Source organism: Kazachstania africana, chromosome 7, assembly GCF_000304475.1.
Source record: "Kazachstania africana CBS 2517 chromosome 7, complete genome".
Lineage (NCBI taxonomy): Eukaryota > Fungi > Ascomycota > Saccharomycetes > Saccharomycetales > Saccharomycetaceae > Kazachstania > Kazachstania africana.
The window spans coordinates 507749-532792 of record NC_018946.1 but is presented as its reverse complement, the minus strand read 5'-3'; the positions used below and the strand labels follow the sequence as shown (position 1 = coordinate 532792).

The 25044-nt window shown below is 34.3% G+C and overlaps 12 protein-coding genes across 12 annotated transcripts; 6 read left to right on the top strand and 6 right to left on the bottom strand.

Moving 5' to 3' along the window:
- Positions 1-23: 23 nt before the first annotated feature.
- SEY1 (dynamin-like GTPase SEY1) lies at positions 24-2435 on the bottom strand (the record flags this gene model as incomplete). The annotated part of the gene is made up of 1 exon (XM_003958375.1): positions 24-2435. One exon carries the CDS (start codon positions 2433-2435, stop codon positions 24-26), a length of 2412 nt encoding a protein of 803 aa, XP_003958424.1.
- A 1064-nt stretch (positions 2436-3499) lies between these two features.
- GET4 lies at positions 3500-4420 on the top strand (the record flags this gene model as incomplete). Its single annotated transcript, XM_003958374.1, has 1 exon — positions 3500-4420. One exon carries the CDS (start codon positions 3500-3502, stop codon positions 4418-4420), a length of 921 nt encoding a protein of 306 aa, XP_003958423.1.
- A 49-nt stretch (positions 4421-4469) lies between these two features.
- On the bottom strand, positions 4470-5018 carry DDP1 (polyphosphatase DDP1; the record flags this gene model as incomplete). The annotated part of the gene is made up of 1 exon (XM_003958373.1): positions 4470-5018. The coding sequence occupies one exon, from the start codon at positions 5016-5018 to the stop codon at positions 4470-4472; it is 549 nt and encodes a 182-aa protein (XP_003958422.1).
- Positions 5019-5306: 288 nt separating this feature from the next.
- On the top strand, positions 5307-7874 carry KAFR0G02540 (Zn(II)2Cys6 transcription factor domain-containing protein; the record flags this gene model as incomplete). Its single annotated transcript, XM_003958372.1, has 1 exon — positions 5307-7874. One exon carries the CDS (start codon positions 5307-5309, stop codon positions 7872-7874), a length of 2568 nt encoding a protein of 855 aa, XP_003958421.1.
- A 196-nt stretch (positions 7875-8070) lies between these two features.
- YRM1 (Yrm1p) lies at positions 8071-10587 on the top strand (the record flags this gene model as incomplete). Its single annotated transcript, XM_003958371.1, has 1 exon — positions 8071-10587. One exon carries the CDS (start codon positions 8071-8073, stop codon positions 10585-10587), a length of 2517 nt encoding a protein of 838 aa, XP_003958420.1.
- Positions 10588-10876: 289 nt separating this feature from the next.
- Positions 10877-11947, top strand: DCS2 (5'-(N(7)-methyl 5'-triphosphoguanosine)-(mRNA) diphosphatase; the record flags this gene model as incomplete). The annotated part of the gene is made up of 1 exon (XM_003958370.1): positions 10877-11947. The coding sequence occupies one exon, from the start codon at positions 10877-10879 to the stop codon at positions 11945-11947; it is 1071 nt and encodes a 356-aa protein (XP_003958419.1).
- A 347-nt stretch (positions 11948-12294) lies between these two features.
- On the top strand, positions 12295-13164 carry MED4 (Med4p; the record flags this gene model as incomplete). Its single annotated transcript, XM_003958369.1, has 1 exon — positions 12295-13164. The coding sequence occupies one exon, from the start codon at positions 12295-12297 to the stop codon at positions 13162-13164; it is 870 nt and encodes a 289-aa protein (XP_003958418.1).
- A 70-nt stretch (positions 13165-13234) lies between these two features.
- Positions 13235-15085, bottom strand: ALE1 (lysophospholipid acyltransferase; the record flags this gene model as incomplete). Its single annotated transcript, XM_003958368.1, has 1 exon — positions 13235-15085. The coding sequence occupies one exon, from the start codon at positions 15083-15085 to the stop codon at positions 13235-13237; it is 1851 nt and encodes a 616-aa protein (XP_003958417.1).
- A 387-nt stretch (positions 15086-15472) lies between these two features.
- HEM15 (ferrochelatase HEM15) lies at positions 15473-16627 on the top strand (the record flags this gene model as incomplete). The annotated part of the gene is made up of 1 exon (XM_003958367.1): positions 15473-16627. The coding sequence occupies one exon, from the start codon at positions 15473-15475 to the stop codon at positions 16625-16627; it is 1155 nt and encodes a 384-aa protein (XP_003958416.1).
- A 1311-nt stretch (positions 16628-17938) lies between these two features.
- On the bottom strand, positions 17939-19336 carry GAC1 (protein phosphatase regulator GAC1; the record flags this gene model as incomplete). Its single annotated transcript, XM_003958366.1, has 1 exon — positions 17939-19336. The coding sequence occupies one exon, from the start codon at positions 19334-19336 to the stop codon at positions 17939-17941; it is 1398 nt and encodes a 465-aa protein (XP_003958415.1).
- Positions 19337-20612: 1276 nt separating this feature from the next.
- SYC1 (cleavage polyadenylation factor subunit SYC1) lies at positions 20613-21074 on the bottom strand (the record flags this gene model as incomplete). The annotated part of the gene is made up of 1 exon (XM_003958365.1): positions 20613-21074. The coding sequence occupies one exon, from the start codon at positions 21072-21074 to the stop codon at positions 20613-20615; it is 462 nt and encodes a 153-aa protein (XP_003958414.1).
- A 365-nt stretch (positions 21075-21439) lies between these two features.
- KAFR0G02450 (uncharacterized protein) lies at positions 21440-24646 on the bottom strand (the record flags this gene model as incomplete). Its single annotated transcript, XM_003958364.1, has 1 exon — positions 21440-24646. One exon carries the CDS (start codon positions 24644-24646, stop codon positions 21440-21442), a length of 3207 nt encoding a protein of 1068 aa, XP_003958413.1.
- Positions 24647-25044: the final 398 nt, after the last annotated feature.

The following is a 25044-nucleotide window of genomic DNA, read 5'->3' as shown; positions in this document are numbered from 1 at the left end:
TTTCAAATATATAATGTAATCATCTAATCATCGAGTTTATCAATTTTTTCATTAACAATTTCCGTTTCGAAGCTTTGTGTGTCTTTCATGTCTCTGTTTTTGGCGGTGGCGTAGTCCTCTTCAAGAACAAACGTCCTCAACTTGTCTTTAAGAGTTTCTTTAGTTTCTCCTATAGCTGTATTTACTACACTTAAAACAGGACCCCAGAGGTCAAATTTGTGAATAAAATAAAATGCAACAGAACCGATTAACAATAACGTTACAAAAACTGGGTTCCTTATTACCAGCATAAACTCATTCCATCCTAATACAACTATAATCGCATATATCCACATTGGTATATGATTGGTGCTTGTAATAATAGATCTTTTAGCATCGAGTACGGTCAGATTAATTTGTCTTCTAAACTGTTTCGAGATTTTTTCCTTCTGTAATTCATTCAGGATATGTGCAAACCTGTCAATATGATATATGCCAAGTTCGTCAGTGTATTCATTTTCCAAAAGATAATTAGGGATTTCTGGTACAACTTCCACGTTATCTGAAGTTTTTACGATGGACAGTACAGATAGTATCTCCATTGCATGCTCTTTAGCAAGTCTAAAGGAGGTATCTATTTGTTGTTCATTTTTCCACAGTATAGGAGTGTCATCGTCAGCAAATCTAAACTTGTTTTCGAATCTATCTCTAAGTAAGCCTACAATTGTATCCTCCGTCAAATAATCATGAATCATTACCGTCAATGTTAGCCATCCAGATAGCTTTATTCTATCGGCAATATTTTTATCTTCATTATCTGATAAACCAATTCCAAAGTCCAGGTCGTCTGAATCTTGTGATTTGAAAGGGACTAAAGCTTCGTCAATCAAATCATAAAATGCTGACATGACATCATCCCATATCTGTAAAGTGGGATTTGCCAGCAAAGGTAGAATTTGCTCTTTTATTGAAAACTTTAAATTTTTCCTGATACGTGAGAGTATTAAATCAGTCTCCTTTGTACGTAGCTCATTAACTTTCCCTAAAAGCAAGTCGTCTAGTCTAGCTTTCAAACTTTCCTTTAGATCTATGACAATTAATTCAGAATCCATAAAATTATCGAGCAACAAATCGTAATCTGCATTTATTGAATCAACGCAATCATCTAACTGTTCGGAGAATGAGAGTCCCTGCGCTCTTACCTTCATTTTATCTTCCATATCAGTAAATAACTTATTGATGAAATTTTCAGATAGCTCAACGACTGCATTATCATACAGAAAGCTACTTATTTTTTTCAATAATTCAGCTCTATTTTCCATGTAGACCATTTTATTATAACGAGAAGCCAGGATATCGTATTGCTCAATACATTTATTCTTGGCAACTTTCAATAGTTCAAACAACGAATCTTTTAAGTCAATATCATCGATCAAAATCTTCAATTCTGAGTTGAATGTGTCATCATTGATAAATGAAGCATCAAAAGATTCGTTCAAAATCTCATTTGTCTTAAATCTTGCCACAAGAATCTGCTGAGTGGGTAAATCCAAATCTTTATTATGTTCAATTTGTTCCCAACAATTTTCTGCATACATGCTCCAACCATCCAAAGGTAACAGATGATGATATTCCTTTTTGAAGTAATATTCCTCCTTTTCTGGGAATGAAAAGCAAGTACCTAATGCTTTAACGTCATTAACAAATTTTTCTTCTTGCAACAATTTATGTGACAAACCGACGAATTTTAGATCGAAAAGATCATATAAAGCCAGATCTTCACATCCTTGGGGTTTGTTTAGTTCTTTCCACATGTTTTCTAATGAACTAATTAGCGAATCAGATAAGCTACTCAATGGCGTGACGCCAACATGATCTCTAATGACAAATAAAAGGAGAATTTTATGTTCATGCCTCTTACCAAATAGAGACAAATTAACTTCGAAAACGGTTTTCAAAAGGCCCATATTATTACCTTGGTACAAACCAATCTGTTGTTCCCACAAATTAACTATGAGAACTTCAGAAACAGAGATTGCAAATAAGGCAGCTTTTCTTTCAAAATCCTGATCTTCACCACGCTCAGCACCATCCGAGCCTTCTACATCTAAGATAAACATATCAGAAGCTAAAGGTGTGTTTGCGGACTTTGTCGTATTTACTTGTTTTGTATGGGACAGCCAAATACCCTTTGTTGTCTGTTGTCTTTTCACTTTAGCATCCATAGTGTCAAAAGTGGTATTGAAAAGGATGTTCAATAGAGTTGATTTACCACTAGATTGTGAGCCGAAGACTGATATAACATGGTAACTTTCATGCGGTTGTACTAAATTATCAACGTTTGAAGATGCAATTTTTTGAAGATAGGGTAGCAATTCAGTAGAAAATTCTTTAGATTCATTGACTAATTGAATTGACTCATGCCCCAATGTGTGGTCATGGTTATCGGGAGCCATTTTAGTTAGATGCCCTGGATGAAATCTATGTCAACTGGAATGTTCCCTTTCATAATGAGGTGAATTCTAAACTTTTTTCTTCCTTATAGTCGTGTTGTTTGTTTAAAATATGAACAGCTGGGGTTACCCGACCTGACTTATATGCAATGATAGTGTGAATATTCAGAGAACCACACTTTAATTGTAAACTTCGCAGTTCAGTTGGGGGTATTTGAGGCTGTTCTTTACTCTGACAGGTATGTTTTTATGGGCAATTATGACAGTCATGCTGCGTTGTGACATCTGAGGAAAGCGACAGAGAGCGATTAGTCTTGCCAAAATTTCAATTTTAAGGTAGCTGTCCTCGTGTATTGGTTGAATTGGTTATATCTTTTGAATTGTAGCTACGGTTGGATATGAGTGCATGTTGCTACTCTTGCATGACGCCAGATAAATACCATCTGAAAGTTCTATTCTATTCAAATTTCTCTTAGTCTTGTTTTGACCTTGTATTCTTCTGTTCCTTTTGCCATTGTGACTGCTTGTCAACTCAATATTATTCCGATGTTTCCTACTGGTGGTTCCCTGACATCGCAAACCGTTATTACCATGCCACTTAAAACAACATACTATTGTACAGACACAATTTATATAATTCAACTCTTTCAAACAAGCATCGTGCCTATAAGCCCAGTACAGAGGAGACGTACATCTAACGATCCCACCTCCAAGCCAAGACTGAACTCCCCATATATAGAATTATACCCCGGACCACTGGAAGAGAGTAGGAGTCAGACAGTTTTCAGCATTCCTTGAAAGATCTCTAACAGGACAATACGACACCAATTACAAGGTGCTGCAATCCATCGAAACGCAACAGGCAATATATCCACTCCAAATAGAATGCCAACACCGACGTATATATATGCTGCTGGCATCTAAACCGTTTTTCTAGTTGATTTGACATCGCCATTCTTAAAAGAGAAAGAAAAAAAGTCAACTTTTACAACTTTTCAACGCTCGAATCTGAGCAGTACCGTGTGTTCGAGTGGGTTGATAACGTATTATTGGAAATTCAGGCAGTTATGAGTAGCTCTAACGCGAAACTAGCGAAAACTTTACAAAGATTTCAGTCGAAGATTAAGGCAGGTGATTACTATGAAGCACATCAAACCTTAAGAACCATTGCCAACAGATATGTGAGGTCTAAACATTATGACGATGCGATTGAACTCATAATTCATGCAGCTACCTCATTTCTCGAGGTCAAGCAATTCTCAATTGCTTCGGATTTGATTTTTTATCTTTTAGATGTTTATGACACAGCACAAATTCAAGTCAATGACGATTCAGTCGCGAACTTGATCCAATTGCTGGTTTTAGTAGACGCCGATGAACCACAATTGAAGGAGATAGCTACTGCTATGAACAATTGGTCGATTAAGTTCAGTGACTTCAAATTCGGAGAGCCACGTTTACACAATATTATTGCATCAAAATTATTAGAAGCAGGCTTAGTATATGAAGCAGAAAGATATTTTATCTTAGGAACTAACGAATCGTTGGATAAATATGTGGACTTAATTTGGGAATGGTACTTACGAAGCGATGATGATGCATATGGGGCGGGTGAACCGTTGAGTAGATTGATTTTCAATTATCTGTTCATTTCAAATTTCAATTACGTTATAAAATCTAGAGATAAATTCTTAAATCAACTGCTTAATAAATTCAATGATTTGAAATATGAGATCATTGATAAAAATCAATTCAAATTGTACTATTTTCATGATGAAAAATTGAAAGATTTAAATTTCTTACAATTGATGATAATAACTTGTCAAACTAAAAACAAAGATTTATTCACAAATTTAAAGAATCAATATCCCGAATGCACTACGAAATTTAAGACACAATTAGAATTCTTGGGACAAGAATACTTCGATATTGTTCCTGTTAAACAGCCAAACTTTTTACAAGACATGATGTCTGGCTTCTTCAAATAAATAGTTCTTATATAAATAAAGGAAAGCAAATTCTGTTAGTAAGTGACTGTCATTTTTTGGAGATACTTGATCTATTCAATGCTTCCAATAACTCTGGTCTTTTGGCATTCAATAGATTTGTTCTAGCATCAGCATAACTGAAAAGCCTTCTCACCCTTTTCTTAGATTCAGGATAAATTTCAGGTAACTGTTCAATTTCCAGTTCAAAAATATGAAACTCTGTCCTTGGAGGATTCTTAATGACCTCGCCCGAGACAGCTGGTAACTTAGGACCCCAATTCTTAGGTGGTCTCATATCTTCAACGATACCAAGACTCTTAACAATCCTACCGAGACAACCAGCTTCTTCCCAAGTCTCTCTCAGGGCAGCCGATTGAAAATTGTCAATTTCATCAAGTTCTACCCCTCCCTTCGGCAAAATCCACTTGTTTTGATCTGCTGAAGAGCTTACCATTAAAACCAAATCTTTATCCCTGTTTAAACACACACATCCGGCAACGATTCTGGCTCCCGTCCTGGCAGAATACAGCTGGTTTTCTCTCCCTACACGAGGCATGTCACAACGTTGAAACAAAGACGATTCAGACATCGAAACCATTCAAACCATCAACTTTCTTGAGGCCAGAATCCATCTTCTTCCATAAAAATTATATATTGGCGACTCATCGAGTGATTACTATTATCCTAATAATTGTTCCAACGAGTTTTTCCGGTTGCCGTCTCTCGAACATGAAAACTGGATATACTGGAAATAAAAAAAGTCATTAATTAATAAACTCCAGTGAATCACTTTGGAATAAATTTGGGTATCCAACCCTTTCATATGGGTATCAATATTGTAGTAAAAAATACTGGATAGAAAAAAATAAGATAATTTGCAAGGAAAATGGACCATTCAAGGTTTACTAGCGGTGTGAATATTCCGGCTGTTACCAGTAATACGGATAACGATGCTGCAAAAATAACTAAGAAGAGGAGGAAGGCATCGGTTAACAAGAAACGTAAACCGATTAAATCGTGTGCTTTCTGTAGGAGGAGGAAGTTGAAATGTGATCAAAGAAAGCCTATTTGTTCCAGTTGCAAATCTAGAAATTTCCAAGTTTGCATGTATACAGACGAATCACTGAACAGTAATGACAACGATGCAGTAGAGTTTTCTTCACCCTATGGTTCAGCTCCTTCTTATAGTACTAACGTCAGAACCAGCGTATTGAACCCTTTCAGAAATTACTATTTTTTGCATTGTAAGTCTACTGGTAGACATATTTTATATTGTCCAACGTCAAGTAGGACATTTTTTATGAGAAATAATTGGGGGTTCATGGAAAAATTCAGACAACTGTGGGGTAAAGTTAAGATTGAAAGGGATAAATGGAAAGAGAAAAATTACTCTAATGGTGAAAAATTTAATGAATTAGAAGCTATTGAACTCAAGACTACAGATTCCATGTCCTCTATTGAGGAGATTGTCACGACTTTACCAAGATTCTCCATTTGTGTGGAGTTAGTCAACTCATTTTTTGATCCTGCAAATATTGAACTATATGCAATCAACGAAGCACTTGATAAGTACAAAGTCTTAGCAGACTTATCAGTCGCTTTCATAAGTGACAATGACAGGATTGTAAAATTAAAGCCTTGTCATAAAAAAAATTATTACAAGATTGGTGTTATTGTAATGATCTTGGCTTTAACATACTTCAGACGAGAACTACCAAAACCAATTCAATANNNATTTATGGTAAATTTAACCGGCGTATCAACATCAAAAGTCCTTTACATTGAGAGGTTACATTTCCTTTTGTTAAGATACTATTATAATAACCTTTACGCCGCAGAGGTAGAAGAATTATTTTTAATGAATTTAACACATGCGCTTACGAGTTCGGCTGTAGCAATGGGTCTACATTTGAATATAAAGACTACCTTCCGTAATGAAGAAAAATGTTTTGGAAGCTTATTGTCTGTAGAAAATCTTTGGTCATGGATATTGTTTCTCGATTTTAAGACAGCACTGGATGCCGGTAGACGTTTAAGCATAGCCTGCGAAGATTACTATGATTATGATGAAGTTGACTCCAAAGAATTTTATGACCAATTTGAGAAAAATCATTATCCATTCTCTAGAAAAGATAGTCCGACCTCTGTACAAAGTAGTTCTTCCACTTACAGTTCAACGATTCGCGCTTTTAATACAGACAATACATTTTATGGGAAAGTAAGGCGATTTTTAAAAATTGCCAAACCAATGATCTCTGAGATTCATTCCAAAACTGGAGTGCCAAATTTAGTCAACAATTGTGAAGTCTTGCTGAAGTTCATAGAAACCGAATTTTTGGCGATGGAGTATTTTACAGATAAAGACCTTGTCTTATCTGTGCCTTCTAGTGGCATTAGTCTAATGCTAACAATATTGGGAATGCTATCTACTTTTTATTCTTTGAATTTTGTTATATTAAGTGACAGATCAATCTATCTTAAAAATATGGCCTCTCAAGTTAATCTACTAATATTTTTAATCGGTAAGAACTTTATCGAAAGATCTATTAAGTTGGATCAAAACGAGTTCCCGGAGTTCTTCAACAAAGATTGTAAAGTACTACCGCCAAATCTGGTTGTAACTTCATCTATTGCCACTGGTTTGGTTGATAGAACGCTATGCATCTTCCATGCTTTTTTGTACCTAAAAATTACACTATTTGAAAATGGTATCTTTATCTCGGGTGATATGGTAGAGATGACGTGGGATTGCACTACTTTGAAAGTACCGACTGATAAAATCTATTTCTTTTCTGAATTCAAGATTTATAAAGATATATTTGACGAATGGGCTGAGAATGCCGCTATGAATAGTCTCATTAGAAGATCATACCTTTTCGTTCTCATGAGGAAACTTGAAAAGGTTTATAGAAGAGTGGTGGAAAATGCTTTAGAGTATATGAATAGGGTTNTAACAAATCTGGCTTTCCCCATAATCATAGGGATGGCGGAGAGAATCGTTGTGTCACTTTCTCACAAAATGTTTGATCTTAGTACAGAAAGGAAACAAAATGAGCTGCATGTAAATGATAAAATTACTAATTTTAAACCCGATACAGTGGAACAATCCTACGAATACGAACCACAAGTGTCCTCGTCAAATGTGAATGCTCCACCTCCATTGACGGTGTACCAGCTATACAAGCAGCAAAAAGATCATTACAGGCATCTAATGGATGCTGCACCGCTGGCAAAGGTACCACTACATGCGAATGCACATCCCGAACAGGCAATTGAGTCGAAACAAGCTAATAATATTCATCAATCATATAATTTAACTGATGCTAATTCCGACAATGTGCACGAAAGTGCACTTGCCCAAATGCTAGCTGATGAATTTTGGGCCACTTACGATGCTGCTTGGGAAGAACTTTTAAATGGAGCGGATAACAGCTTGTTCTTCAACGACTTATAATAGTCTCTTGACCTGTACCATTACCTACACATATATATATATAAACATTTACAGTTTTTTTCTATATATAAGTCATGATCCGCGGCGTAAAAACTAGTCTGTTGAAGCAATTCAATAGCAGCGTTTTGAACTGAGCGATAGAAAAAGAAAGGAACTCTTCCAATCAATTTGAGGATCCTTGGATATTGAGTGAAACATGCTACAAAGTGATAGTACCACCAAGAGTAAAGTAACAAAGGAAGTGGATAACATTAAAGTTGTGAAACGAAGGCGTAAACCCCCAAAATCATGTTCGTTTTGCCGTAAACGGAAATTGAAATGTGATCAAAAGAAGCCTATATGTTCGAACTGTCTTTCAAGAAAGTTTGATAGCTGTTTGTATCCAGATAGCTTTTTAAATAATGATGTCTCGAGGCCCGATAATACTATATACGAACGCCATACTTCTATAATCGATCTATCGACTAAATCCGGCGCTGATACGACAGATTCCAGTGCAGAGATTAAGAATCCATTCAGAAATTATTACTTCCTACAATGCAAATCAGATGGTAGGCGTATTTTATATGGTCCTACATCTAGTCGAACTTTTATCATGAGAAATAACTGGGGATTTATGGAGAAGTTTAGACAATTATGGTCTAAAGTCAAGATAGAAAGAGATAAATGGAAATCTAGGACTCACACCAAAATGGCGGGAAAGTTTAATGATTTGGAAACAGTTGAGTTCGAAAATATCAATCCAGTTTCTAATATAAACGCTGTGATTGAATTTTTACCAAATTATGATCATTGCCTACAGTTAATGAATGAGTTCTTTGATTCTTTAAATAGCGATCTTTATGAGATCAGTGGTGCCCTAGACAAGCAGAAAGTGCTGAATGATTTAAAAATATCTGTAATTACAGATGAGGATAATAATATAATTAAACTAATACCGACTGGGAAAAAGAACTACTACAAAATTGGTGTCATTATAATGATACTGAATTTGACTCATTTCAAGCATGATATCCCAAAAGCAATTCAAAAATTTCTCGTATGTTTGACTGGTGCATCATCTTCCAAACTATTTTATATGGAAAGAGTACAATTTTTGCTCTTAAGATATTATTATAATTCTCTTTACACCAGCGCTGGTGATGATACATATTTAGTGACATTGGTAGAATCGTTGACTGCTGCCGCGCTTAGAGCAGGACTACATTTGAATATTAAGACGTTGTACCATCATCAAGAATCAGTCGTCGGGAATTTAGTCTCTCTTGAAAATCTATGGACGTGGATCCTTTTATTTGACTTTAAGGCTGCTGTGCACGTGGGCTGCCCATTAAATATAAGCTGCTCTGAATTTTATGATTTTGATGAAAAGGAACACTTAGAGAATTTTGAACAGGCTTATTATCCAAGCACAGATAACGTAAAATTATCTCCCAACACCCACGATATTAGGGAATACGCCATTGATAAAAGCTTTTATGGAAAAATTAGAAGATTTTTAAATCTGGCACGACCAATGATAACTGAAATTCATAACAAGAACTGTGTTCCAAACATGATAGACAACTGTGACAAGTTGATTAAGTTTTTAGAAACAGAATTCTCTCCAATAAACAATTTCACTGATGAAATTTTAATGGCAGAACTTCCCATCTGCGAATTCAAACATGTACTATGTGTATTGGATTTGATGTCGACCTTCTATTCGTTGAATTTCGTCATACTGAGTGCAAGGTCAATTAAACTAAAAAATTCAGCGACTCAATCATTCTTAATCGGTCTCCAAATTTGTAGGAATTTATTAAAAAAGCATATGAGATGGATAAACTTAGATTTCCAGAATATTTCAAAAATGATGTTTTTTCTCCCGCCATACCTGACCATAATAACAGCAAATATGACTGAGATAATGGGCAAACAATTGAGTATTTTCCATGCGTTCCATTATCTTCATGCAACCTTGTTTGAGAATGGTATATTTCTTTCAGAAGACATGCTTGAAATTGACTGGGATTTATCTACTCTACATGTACCGATAGATAAACCAATCCCTATGGGTACAGAATTCAAACTCTATAAAAACATTTTAGATGGAGGTTTACAGGAACAAGAAATTAAAGAAGTGCTTTCAAGGTCGTATCCATTCATGGTTGTCCTATCATTAGAGCGAGTTTATAGAGCAGTGGTCAAAAATGCTTTTGAATACAGGAAAAGGGTTGAAAAGTCATGGCTATCAAACAATAACAGTGCTTATATGACATTGCCGGCGTCACGAGATTCTTTTTTACTGCATAGTAAAAAGCAGCGGGAACAGTTTGTTAATGACCATCATACCAATTATAATGAAGAGGAACAAGAAGAGTATACAGAACCAACAAGAAATCCGGAACCTACCGTATTTCAATTGTATCAAAAACAACAGGATCATTATATCAAGTCATTAAATACCAAAAAAGCACCTTTAAACAGAAAAGAACCCAAGAGAGACAAAGAGCATATGAGCGTTCCTAGTTTCTGTTTTCCCTCCGACATTAATTCGGACTTTACTACAACGGAATCACACGACCAGACTGAAAATAGTTACGAACAATCAAGTGCCAGTGAAGGTGACAACATAAAAACACTGGCAGATGAATTCTGGACAAGTTATAACGTCGGATGGGAGCAACTATTGGATGAAACAGACACAAGCCTATTTTTCGGCGATCTTTGATGTATATAGCATATAGAGATGTAACGTTTTAGGGTCTTCCCATTATTAAACATTTACCTCAAAGGGAGCGAGGAATGTTATTAGCGCATCGGGTTCGCTGATGAGACTCATCGATAAAACATCCTTACAATACAGCTCGACTTTAAAACTTTCATGGCCTACGAGGTCAGGAGTTTAGTAGAGAAGGGATGCACACTTGGTAGTGTATATATATATACGATGTGCCAGCAGTTAGGCGAGAGATCTCTTGCAAAGCTTCATGGAAAGAAGACAAGGCTCACAGGACATAATGAATGAAGAGCAGCAACATCCCACAATAAATGATCTGATCAAGAGATTCAAATTTACTAGGATTCTTGATTCAAACCCAAGAATGAAAATAATTTCTCTTTTAGGTTCCATCGATAATGAGGATGCCATCATCACTGTGGAAAAGACGCATTTTATATTTGATGAAAACGTACGTAGGCCATCACAGGATAAGAACTCTCAAGAAACAATAATCTACCATGTCGAAAATGAGTACTCATGTATTGGTGGAATTGAAGAGTTGAAACAATTAACATCCAATGACATTTATTATTGGGGGCTCTCCATTATTAAGCAGGATATTGTACAGAATCCAACAGCAAAAATTAATTTGATTTGGCCTGCTAACTACGTTCACATAAGAAGATACGACCAACAACATCTACATCTCATTAGAGAGACTCCAGAAACGTACAAGGAAGTTGTTAAACCGTACGTTGAAGAGATGTCTACGCCAGAAAAGTTAAAATGGGTTTATGATATACTCTATGAGAATTCTGAAACTTCCAGAGTAATCTATAAAGATTATGAAGATGATAGGAAAAAGAGTAGTTTTGTAATATTGCCTGACACAAGATGGGATGGAGTCAATCTGGATGGACTGTATCTCGTAGCATTGCCATATAGAGATGATATTAGGACAGTTAGAGATTTGAGGCCAAGCGACAGAGATTGGCTGATTGAATTAAATAGGAAATTCAGATCAATTGTACCAGCTTGTTACAATTTTTCTGTCCATGCTGACGAGTTAAAAATTTTTATACATTATCAACCTTCCTACTACTATTTCCATTTCCATATTGTGAATCTCAAACATCCAGTCTTAACTGATGGGTCACTGGTGGGTAAGGCAATTCTTATTGAAGATGCCATTGATCACTTGAAGACATTGGGTCCCGAAGGGTACATGGCAAGGTCACTTGCATATGCTATTGGAGAAAGTCATGAGCTGTGGAGGAGAGGTCTAAAAGATGAAGTAGGTAAACAAATGAAGAGAGATGGGATACCAGAGATTCCAAAAGTTTTAAATGGATTTGAAAAGGACTCATAAATACAATGACAGACTTTTTTATTCAGATATATATTCTGAACTATGTACACTGTTTCCAAAAAAAATATTGCTTGAAAACATGCCATATAAAAAGACTATCGAAAAACTGAAAGGTGACGACGCCTACGAGACACTTCAAAGTGATTAGTACAAGCTAGTATTAGGCATATTGCAATTAACGTTAAATGCGAGGCGGAAAGTGCGGGTAACAGAAAGTAGTGACATATTTTTCAATACTTTACACATGGAACACTGTAAAGTATTAGTTGATGAGTTTAATGATATTAATATGAAATGTTAGATCTATAGATACGTATCTTTCCATATCCAATCAACAAAGAGACCTAATGAACGATCTTACCCTAGGCCATCGAAAATCATCTTCTCTTTCATTACTTGGCGAACCGCCTTCAACATCCATAACGAATAGTAATAATATTGATAGTGCGTCAGGAGCAAGTCCAGCTATAACAAAAGTAGGGATATATAGTGATCTCTCACAATATGAGGAGACATTATCTAGATTGATTCAATCCATTGACACTTATAAACCGGATAAAAAAATAGCCCAAGAACTAATTGATATCGATTCAAAGTTATTTAATTCCCTGGATTCATTTGTACAATACGATAGAATCTCTTCGAGACTGAAAGATTTTGAAAAACAAGAGAAAGAATCAACTTTAAAGACGAAAGAAATACTGGAAACATTGAACGAATGTCACAATGCACTAAATTTACTACCCACGGTCGATCAAGTTCACTTTGAAATGAACACAATGTTAGAACAGCGGAAAAAGATTAATTCAAGCGTGCTGTTAGACTATGCTACCAAACTATCGAAGTTCACAAAAATACCGCCAACTTTTGATAAAGGGTCGATTGGCCCGAATAATTTCGTTTGGCCAGCTGAAGATGCTTTAAGAAGAGGCATGTTGGCTTTAGCTGCATCACACACCGATGAACTTACTAAAATTGCTGGTGTCGAAATGTCACTCTCTGACGATAATAGCATTGCTTTAGATGAAATCAAATCTGTTGACGCAGGTGAAGGACCTATCCCAGAAAAGAAGGACTCTAGTTCTAGAAGAGGATCATATATATTTGCAGGACAAAGTGGCAAAAATGCGGAACATAAAAACAACGAAGAAAATAAAGAGGAAGCAGACAACGCAGTGGATCTTGATCTTGATCTGTTCAATCCTGACGACTTTTAAATAAGCATAAAAGTGTACATACTTCACTACATCCTCGTATATATATATATATGTAGTTTACTTATCAATTCTATTCATTTTTATCCTTGATTGGCTTTGGCGAATAACTGCTGAAGCTTATTCTTCTAACTGCAGAGGAAGAATCTTTTGCTGCGTCTGCCATTTCCTTTTTAAAATTATTGAATGCAAGAACAAGATTTTCTTCTTCAACTTCGAGTCCATTCTTATTTCTCCACTCAGTATATTCGTTCCAGAATTCATGCCATTCCTCTTTAGCGTCATCCCATTCTACAACATCCGGATCAATTGATGGAATACCTAAGTGCATTTCCTTTTCTTTTATCTTATTTTCTTCTACTTCTAGAGCTTTATCATATTCCATCTTTTCCTTAAGTATGTTACCTAATGTAGAAGCACTCTCAGAAATTTCTAATTCAATAGCTCTTTGCTTTTGTAAAGCACCTTCACTTGGCTGTAAGGACTTGAAAAATTTGATGAATTTCGTAGAGAAGGGGCCTCTAAATGCAAAAAAGGACACTACGATTATAATGTGGCCATAAAAGTAAACAGATTTCCAGATCAAAATGGAATCCTTGAAATTCAATGCTAGGAAGGGCATAACGAGATATCCAAAGGATAATTTGATCACGTACCAGCACATAACATCATAGATCCATTTAAATTTACCTGCAGTACTTCCGTCACTTGAAAGAAAGATGGGTCTAAAATTTCTTCTATAAAATTTACCACAAGTTTGATAAAGTGCGCCTGTTGCAAAAGTAAGGTAATAACCAGCAGAGAATCCATGCCAGAAAGCTGAAGTAAGGAATGTAAAGAGGGTCGATCTGAAACCAGGCTTTTTACCCTTCTTAGCTACTCTAAAATAAACGTAATATTTCAACCATCTATTTGTATTCATGTTCCACGCCTCAAGACAATCTCTTGTGCTTTCAGCAAACTCAACAGCCCAGATATCAATATTTCTGACACGATCCCACTTAATTTTACCTGTCTTCACATCAGATCCATTATAACCAAGTCCACAGAGAATACATGCGCTTTCAGAAATGATCCAAGCAGCATAATATTTAAATCTTGCTATCATTCCCAGTATAACCATATAATGAATCTTGTAAATGAAGGAAAAATTCTGACGATGATTTAAATAGTCACCGAAACTTACAAACTTTGAAAGATAGCCATGCAAGACAATCCATGCAATACCTTGAATAACTCTGAATAAGACCATTCGGCCATTTTTTGGTGCATTTGTCGTAGATGTTGTAACAATATCTTTTGGTAAATCTTGAAAGATCTTTCCATTTAACCAGAAATCAAAATCTGAAAAGTCAAAACTTGGTCCAGTGAGTATTGTTGGGAAGAAAAAGACGAATGCCAGATATTCCAATAGAGAAGGATGTATTTTAATTGAGCGAGCTTGTTGGTATTTGTTTAAGGATTTTTCGAATTCATCCTTCTTAAGATACGTGCCGTCACCATATGACCAAGCAAATGAAGTCAATTTCATTGCCAAAACCATCTGAGCACTAGTAATATCTATACTATTCGAGATAGAACCTGTGGCCCTTATATGGTTTATCGCTAGGTGACCCATTACGAACACAAAATTGACATATGGCATAAATCTTGAATGATAAAATCTAGTGACCACGTACGTAAACATCGAACTTATCAACAAAGTCCTTAAGCCACTTGGTATATTTAATATTCCAACGAGGTAAAATACAGAAATGGATATAATATAGGTACATTTCAAGTTTAAGTTCTTATTTGGAATCCTTTTCAAAATGTAAGTTAGAGGAAATGATCCCAATAAACATGTAGCGAATCTTAGCGTAAAATCATCAATGCCATATTTGCCACTAAAATTGGACAACGCTAAATCTACTGGATTATACATATCCAATTCGATGACTGGTATCCTGGTGTACTGTCAGCCTAACGTATCATTTCTTCGAAAGCACAAAAAGCTCAACGATTTTTTTCTCATATGAAATTTGATATCTCAGCATTATATAAGGAATAGAGAGATGTCCAGTTGAAACTTGCTTCTTACCAACTTTTTATATATATAAGCTGCTATCGACTAACCTCGAAACGAGCAATTACCATTTAAAGTGTCACTGGCTCAGTAACTGGCGAGATGAATATTAGTCAGGAAGTGTATCACGTGCAAAAGTTCGTATAAGCGAAACTCCATTCAAAGTGGGAGATGACATGAATATTCTATTTAGTTCAATCTTGTCTTCACTGTACAAAAGCAAAATTACAAGACATTGCTAACCAAATGACTTCATGGATGTTGTCCAGACAGTTTACAAGAAAGCTCTCAACTGGCCTTCTTTTGAACCAACAATCTGTCAAGCACAGTGGTCCTACTGGTATAATGTTTATGAACATGGGAGGCCCATCTAAGGTCGAGGAAACTCACGATTTTCTGTACGAGTTATTTGCAGACAATGATTTGATACCAATTTCCAAGAAATATCAGTCAACTATTGCTAAGTATATCGCAAAATGGAGGACACCAAAGATTATCAAACAGTACAATGAAATTGGCGGTGGATCACCAATTCGGAAGTGGTCAGAGTACCAATGCTCGAAAGTTTGTGAGATCTTGGATAATATTTCACCACAAACGGCACCACATAAACCTTATGTTGCATTCAGATATGCCAAGCCCCAAACTGATGAGACCTATCAGAATATGTTAAAAGATGGTGTTACAAGGGGCGTAGCATTTTCCCAGTATCCACAATTCTCATATTCCACCACTGCATCTTCGATAAATGAGTTATGGAGACAAGTGAAGAAATTGGACCCTTCAAGATCAATTACTTGGTCAGTCATTGATAGATGGCCCACTCAAGAAGGACTAATCAATGGGTTTGCTGAAAATATTAACCGAAAATTAGAAGAATTCCCTGTCAGTGTCAGAGACCAAGTTGTATTACTATTTTCAGCCCATTCTTTGCCCATGGATGTGGTAAATACTGGCGACTCATATCCTGCTGAAGTCGCAGCCACTGTATATAAGACAGTGGAAAAGCTGAACTTTAAAAATCCTTACAGATTAACATGGCAATCCCAAGTTGGACCTAAACCATGGCTTGGTGCTCAAACAGCAAGGATAGTAGAATTTTTATCGTCTAGAGCGGATGTACCAGGAATCTGTTTAATCCCCATAGCATTTACGTCTGATCACATTGAGACACTATATGAGCTTGATTTGGAAATGATAAAGAAATCCAAATACAGTTCGAAACTGAAAAGATGTGACTCTTTGAATGGAAATGAGACTTTCATTAAAGGTATGGCACATCTTGTCAAAGATCATCTTGAAAATGGCAAGTGTTTTTCAAAGCAGTTACCACTAGATTTTCAGCTTGGGAAGTCGAATGACCCTGTTTCAAATCTAGAAGAGTTATTCACAAAGTCCTGATATGGGCAAGTATCCTCATGAAAGTCTTATTTGAGAAGTTATTTATTTATTCATTTATTTATTTATGGCATATTGTATTTAGGTTATTTATCAAAGGGCACTTTGACCTCTACTTATTTCATCATACAATTATACTGACAAATAAGTCTTTAAATGCATATTACAAGGACTAATATTCATAAAGTACATAAACTTGACTTTACTCGAAGAATTGACTTTTTTTTTACTTCAAGGATTAGAGAACAATCTTCACAGTAGTCGATGATCTTACACATGCATCTGATAAAATGAGTCTATAAGCATTCCTTTGGAACCAACAAATGGACCCTTCATATGGAAGCATGATGTCAGGAATCAACAGCTATTTCTCACAAAAATAAGATTGATATTGGGTCAAAATTCCTCAACCTTATTCACGCCATCTCACTAGATTACGACCAGGCGACGCCATAAAGCAGAGAGCCCACTCCCCATTGCGACGCCGTTATATCCCATTCGAAAGTTTACTAAGAAAATTTTTTTTCGAGCCAATGCAAGCCATCAGCTGTCATGATCTTATTGACAGTATTGTTAGCAAAATGTCGGGACAAAAAGCGTGAAGCTTTGAAGATTTATACAATTTCTTGCTTTTGCTACATTTTATTGATGTGAACAAACAGAAAGTTATTGAATACTTTTTTCTCGTAAAGTGATGCAAACTATAAATGCTTAAAAAATGTATATATATCATTCTTCATTCAATGAGAATAACCTCTAGGCTAAAGAAAATGCTGAGTATGTAGGTAAAATAGGTCATTTCCGCAAGTTGGAAATTTCATTTAATAATTGTGAATTTTCAAGTTCATATTTTGATATGATCTTATTTTGAAAATTCAAGAAATTTTCATTCGAATTGATTAAACAATTTATCTTCTTCTTGTATTGAGTGTTTAATTTTATTAATTTTTCAATTTCAAAGTTCAGGTTATTGATCAAACCAATTGTGCTTGAACTAACAGGATTGATACCTAAGGTCTGATAACATTTCAGAAGTTCCACTTTATTGTAATCTTTTAAAATCGATGTTGGTCTACGTGTATTTTCCTTTTCTGTAATTCCAACTAAATTACTTGTCTGTTCATTGGGATCAAAAAATAAGATTTCATTTTGTTTAAATGTGACTCTTTTAATCATCTTGAGAGGGTTTCTGTCGTTTGCATACCTAGCAATACTTTTCATTTTCTCCGTAACTTTCTAACTTTTTATTTATTAATATATACACATGCATGCGTCACAAAAGATATATATAGACACGACCTATTTATAGGCAATTTAAAAATTCGTAGATGTGTAAAAACAGCATGACTGGATTAATGTGTTGTAATTCATCTCACTCAAATTCAAGGTACTTGTGGTATGAGAGGTATTAGAAATTGTGTCACTTGAATTGTTATTGTCAGTAGTAGTAATTGTTGTGTTTGTGTTTGTATTACTATCATTATTATTGTTTAATTTTATAGTTGAATCGCTTTGTACATCGTCTTCGATTGTATAGATTGAACTTTCATTTTGGCTGTAAGTCGCTGATGCAGGGAAATCAGCAATAAATGGATTAAATTTATAATAAGTGTTAGTTTCATAACTGAAATCATCCAATGAACTGAGCGATGATTCAGAATCAAAGGAGTATATTGATGATGTTGAAGAAGATGATGAAGAAGCTGCCGAGGATAGAGTTGGTATAGCAGTTGTTGATAATGCTTTCTTATTCAAGAATTCATTATTGGAATTTGGAAGAAGGTTATTATGATAAAGATGCCTCATTGGTGAAGTATTGAAATAATCCGTTTCATTATTGAAAATTCTCTTTACATTCGCAGTTTTTGAAGTATTAGTTGACATCGTTGTCTTTTTCTTATTCTTTCCTTCTAATGATAAGTCCTTCCTCTTCAAAGTTAATTGATAATTATTGTAAAAATTGTTATCGTAGTAGGTCTCATTATTAACATCATATCGACAACAAAATTGTAGATGTAAAGTATTATTTTGAATGATATTCTTCAATTTTAAGAAGAATTTAAATTTATCTAGACTGATAACAAATCTAAATTTATCTTTTTTGGAATTAATTGAAGAATAATATACTGAATTAACGTAATGAATATTTTCCCAATTATTGAAAGTTATCTTAACTTCAATATTTTTCTCATAATTTAAATTATCAACTACAATATAACCAACAATTTCATTTTCAATCAATTGAATTGATTGAAGGTAAATATTATTATTGATAATATTCCCATTAAGCATTTTGAAATTTGAATCGACCAAATCCCAATTGAAGTCGCTAACGATAAAGTTTTCTGAACTTGAATACTGTTCATTGTCCTCCTCGTCATCGTCATCGTAATCTGAGTTAAATAACAAAAGGTTATCCTTACTATAATGTGATTCGATATCAATTAAATTTGGTAAGATTTCACCATTATTAAACCAATATAAATCATCGTCATCAGCATCATCCGTAACGTAATCTAAAGCTATAAGATCAGGAGAATTTAATGGAGAATTTTCATTTGATATTGTTATGGGTTCTGCATTTTTATCGAATTTTTTTATTGAAGTCAAGTTAGTTGAGAATCTAACATTTTTCTTATGAGCTTTTCTTGTTCTATCAAGCAAAATTGAATGTAATGAAGTTGCTGAACGACTTAAAGACACTATTACCATCAAAGAGAGAGAAAAAAAAGGTCAAAAGAGTTTGTTTGTTGTATAGATCTTCCTTAGTCAGTTGTGGAAAGAAAACAGGAAGAAGAGGAATATTATTATGAGTTTGACCACCGCGAATATAAGGGAGGTTTAAATTTATTGATAATTTCTTTGTATTTAATTTCTTTCTTGAAGAAGATCAAAAGATTTAAGGATTGTATGATATATATGTATATATATAAGTCTATCCTTAAAGTAAAAAAAGTAATGAATCGTTTAAAGTATAAAAATTTTATAATCTGTAAAAAGATATTGGATCTAACTTATATAACGCAGACTAAGTTTGAGTCGTAAAAGAAAGGAATAAGAAGGTTTTCACAGCACCAAAAAGGAAAGTAATAAAGAGAGAGAATAGTTGCTGCTTTGTCGTGTTATCAACAGATGCTATCCCAAATCAACAGAAACAAATAGAGTAAAAGTGTCAAAGTTTAAACAATCAGTCAAAAAAAAAAACTCGGAATCTCAATAGCCATGATAAAACAGCCCACTTACCCATTCATTTCACCCACAGTTTGTAGTTTAAAGAACTCTTTGTGATAGCAGTAGTAGCAGTGGTGGTGGTGGTGGTGAGTGAGTGAGACGACAGTAAGAGAAAGCAGCCATTTTGCGCCTTGCACCGAAACCTCGAGGAAAACTAAAACATGAGAATGTACGCATTTTCTGTATTTGGGATCGCGTTTTTTGGTTCTTGCAGGGCTGCACAGAGAAAAGCGGTAGGGAATCAGTACAGCCGCGTGCCTTCGTCATTCCTTTCTGTTTGTTATTTTTCTTTGTTCTTTTTTTCCTCTTTTGTTATCTGAGAAGGGGGAGGGGGGGGAAGGGGGGGGAAAGGGATGGCTGCCTTCAAGGAGGCCTAAGAAAACAACGCGGGATGTCGCGGAGACGGCGGGGGTGAGCAACGGACAGCAGATCACTCAGAGAAACACGTGTGAGTCCGCTGTCGTACTATGCTAGTGCCTGCGAAAAGTGGGGCAATAAGAAGGAGTCCACGCATAATCTCTGTTCGGAGTTCTTGTCTCTCACATTCTTTTGAGAGATTTCTTGCCTTTCTATAAACAGTCACCCACAGAATTGAGCTAAAAAAAACGAGGAAAACTGAGAGACAGCCACAGTCGACCAAGTCAAATATATGAGATGTTTTAGTGTGATGTAGATTTGAGTCGAAACCAAAACGCGAACATGGTGTTGCCTGCGTTGGAACAGTTTATTGCATATTATTATATCTAGAACTAAGTAGCTAGTTTATCAAATTTTTTGCTATACTTATTATACTTTCTACTCTACCTTTCAACGGCTTAGAATTTGATTCAACAATTTCCATCGTTTCTAAGTTTAGTGTAACTTCATTTTTACCAATTTTAATAGTACCACTCGAACTATCAAATTCGTCTCCAAATTGCTCAGCCATCAATTCTTTCAAGATATTCAAATTACTCGGCTCCTGTGACGGAATATTTTGTAAAGCTATACATATCATACTAAACATGATGTCTATCGTATCATTTTCTTCTTCGCACCATATATCAATACAATTATTACCTTGTATTCTTAAATTTATATCTGTAAACAACTGTATATGATCATCGTCATCGTCATCGGTACCAAGTCGACAATAATCCTTGCCAAAGACAAAAATCAGTCTATTGTATATATCCTTTTTCTTGCTACAATCGTTTACGTAAACACTCTGTCGTTTCATTATATCGACTTTTCTCTCAATATAATCACTAGAAATAGGGCCATCAAAACTCCCTCATATTGAAACTTGTCAAAAAAGAAAAATTTTTTTAGTATCATTCCGCTCCACGCTGTAATGAATTTTTGTTATCATCGTAATTGAAAGATCAAAAATCGCTCAATACGGGTTGCTCTATGGGTTATGGCACCAATTATTCCCACTGGGTTAGACCAGTTAAAATATGTGACTAGAATCAATAAAATGACATTAGAATCATGCAGAGAAGGATAAACTAAAAAAATAAAATAAAAAAAGCTATACAGTTATATATAAAATACAAATCGATTATTTTTTTTGTCAATTCTCAACAAAAGAGCGTTTTCTTCTTAAGTGAAGAACCCATAATCGTCATTAACAGTCCAGAATTCTTCGCCGGGTTTACTTTTAACATTTAGCAAATTGGCTGACGAAGAAGCTGATAAATTATTATCAGTAGCAGAATTAATATTATTATTATTATTATTGTTATTGTTATTATTACTAGTACTACTAGTAGTAGTAGTAGCGGTAGAGGTATTATGCATGTTACTTGAGATGGTACTACTATGGCCACCCGAATTTCCTTGTTCGTTACCGTTTTCAGTTATTTCATCTTTTACAGCATCATTTGTCCATGTCGAAATGTTATTGATCATATCATGAGTACCATTATAGAACAAAATTCCACTAGCATTTGTTGGTCTATGTCTTGTTTCACTTGATAATGATGCAGTTTCATTCAATGAAATTGGTGGAGTTGGAGTCATATTCTGTTGGATAGGAACCTGACGTAATGTAAATGGCATAGGCTCGACGCTTGGAGGGAATTGTAGATTAATTAAATTAATTGGCAATTCATTCTTAACAACGTTGCTAGCATTATTGTTGCTATTATTACTATTATTATGTTCAGCTAAATTCAATGAAGTCAAGTATGCTTGTAAATTTTGTTGTGCAAAATGCTGTTGTAAGAAAGCTTGGTGTTCGAAAGTTTTCCAGTCAAAATCATTCAAATTTATTGGCTTTTTAACGATATAAATATTTTCATTTTTGGAATCATCACTTGATTTAGACTCATTATCGTTTAATAAATTAGAGGTACTAGTATTATTATTATTATTATTATTATTATTATTATTATTATCGTAATAATTACTATGAGATCTTGAATCTGTATCGTCATCATTAGTTAACAAATGTGATAAACTTTTTGGAACGGTTGATTTTTCAAGAACACCTTGTCTCTTCTTGAATTCTTCTTGATCAGCTAAATCTACTTGTGAATTTTCAACAAAACCAGCATGTTCTTGAGCTTGGTTTTTACCAAATGTTCTCTTTACCGCTGGTGGCATACCATCACCATTTGAATTATTTGAATACATTGATAAATTATCTTTATTTGTACCAACACTTGAATTGTCATCAATATCATCCTTTGACATTGAGCCATTTTTCTTTTTCTTCATATAAATTAATTCAGATGAATTTGGTCCACATCTTTCAATTAAATTACCTATTGTTGCATTCATCAATTGATCAAAAGTATCTCTGAAAATTCTTGCAAAATTTGATCTTTCAGTCATTACATATAGACAAACTGAACAAGCTCTTAAATCATCCATTGTTGAAAATAAACTTGCTGTTACAATTGGTCTTGTATTTTTAGATACATCACCTAATTTTTTACGTTTTTCATCATCAAAATTTCTTGCTAGCCACATACAATAAATTAAAGTGACACCTGCAACAAATACAGTATGGACAGCTGGTGTGGAATGACCCGTGATTGTTCTTTGATGGAATATTTTGTATAATTGACAAGTTTGTCCAGCAGCAGCTTGACATTCTCTAAATAATCTATCATCAGGAGGTAATACTTCTAAGAATGGTTGAATTAAAAGTCTTACAGAACGATAATAATACAATTTCAACGTTTCATTTTCGAAATTTTTAACAAAAGTTAAATTACAATTTGATCTCCAAACTTCTAAATCGTGGAAAAATTTCTTAACTAATGGTAATTGTGAAATTAATTTGGATTTATCAATTGAAGAATTATTATATTTTTGTGGTAAAATATTTAAAATTTCCACAAATTGTGATTCAATTCTTCTTAATTTTAAAGATTGATTTATAAAATGAATACCACGATTTATTTTAGAATTCTTAGTATTAAATGAATTTTCACTAAAATAAGGTAAATTAATTTCAGATTCTAATATTGTATATTTTTTACCGACGGCGACACAAATCATTCTTTCTAATAGATAGACACACCAAAATAATCTTAATTTCTTATTTGCAAAAGGATCATCATTACGCCATTTATTTAATTGTAAATTATTCTTAGCAATGGAAACAACATCTTTAATAATATCATATAACATCATTGAATCTCTATCCGTTCTTAATAAATACAATATTAACAGACAAAGTAATTCAATTTGTTGAACGTAATTTAAATGTGAAGTACATCTTGTAATATGTCTTATGGCAGTAGAAAAGTAACGTACTGGTGGTTGACCTTTATATTTCCCTGTAGTCATATGTAAGCATGCAGCAATTGAATAAACTAACCACATTCTACCACATGAAAAATGGAAGTCAATTTCTGAATAAGCATAAATATTATTATTAATATAATTTTCATGGAAAGTGTAAATTTCATTTTCATCTAATAGTGGATATTTAAATTGTAATCTAGTGAAAAAAGTGTCAAGAAATAATCTTGATAAATTTTCATCGAATTCAAAAGCAGGATCATAGTTTAAAAATTCATTTAAATTATATTTTGAAAAAATGCATTTTGAGAAATCAATTGAATCTAAAGAATCCTTAGATAGAGCTGGTATAGTTGAATAGCGATTAATTGGCGGTAAAATCTTTGTATTCTGTTGATGCTGCTGCTGCTGCTGTTGTTGTTGTGATGACGGTTGTGGTGGTGGAGGAGTATTATTTCGATACGAAAGTATTGATTCTAAATCATTTGGATTGAGATCACCTAATAAATGAGTAATTTTCTTATATTGAGATAATTTTTTATGGAAAGTTTGAGTTTCTGGATTTAAATCGATTAATTTTTCTAAATATTTTAATTTTTTCTCTAATAATATGGTATATTCGTCTTTAGATATATTTGAAGTTGGTGATAAAACGACTTTCTTATTTGGTTTTGATACATGTGATGTAGTAGTGGTAGTAGTAGCAGTAGTGATAGTGGTGTTGGTGGGTGTTGTTTTTGTAATGGTATTAGCTGCTATTGGAGTAGTGGTATCGGTTGATATCTCTAGAGTAGCTGATAATTTTTGAGTGACATTATTTGAAGCAGTCGAATATCTTGCAGGTTGTACACATTTGACACCAGCTTTCAGACAGGCTGTACAACTTGGTAATTTATGATCACAACGTTGTTTCCTTCTTCTACAAAGCAAACAAGATTTTGATCTACCTTTCTTATCCTGTAAGAGGACATCTGTTCTGTCACCTGCTAATTCCAGTTCTCTTTGAAAATTGATGATCTTCTCGTCACTAATCTCTTTTCTTGGCCTACCCATGATTATGGTATTCGTAGTATACTACTGATAGTGATGATGCAAAAGAGTTGATGAGTGTCGTAATATTACAAAATTGGAGAGGGGGGGGAAGGGAATCTTTGTATTGTTTGAAAAAAAATATATGTAGATAATTCGATAATATTTTTTTTTGTGTGTGTGTGTGAGTATGTGTATATGAAAGAATACCTAATATATCGTCATCATTAGTCGAAAAGTTCCACTTAATATTGTTTATTCTTTTTTTTTCTTTTCAATCATTCCAGTTTTAAATTGACAATAAAATCATAATAGGGAAAAAAGCAAGCATTCATTATCATCATTATCATCATCATCATCACAGTATTTGAAAGAAAAACACAAAAGAGACACACATGTGTCGTGCGTGCCTGTGTATGTTT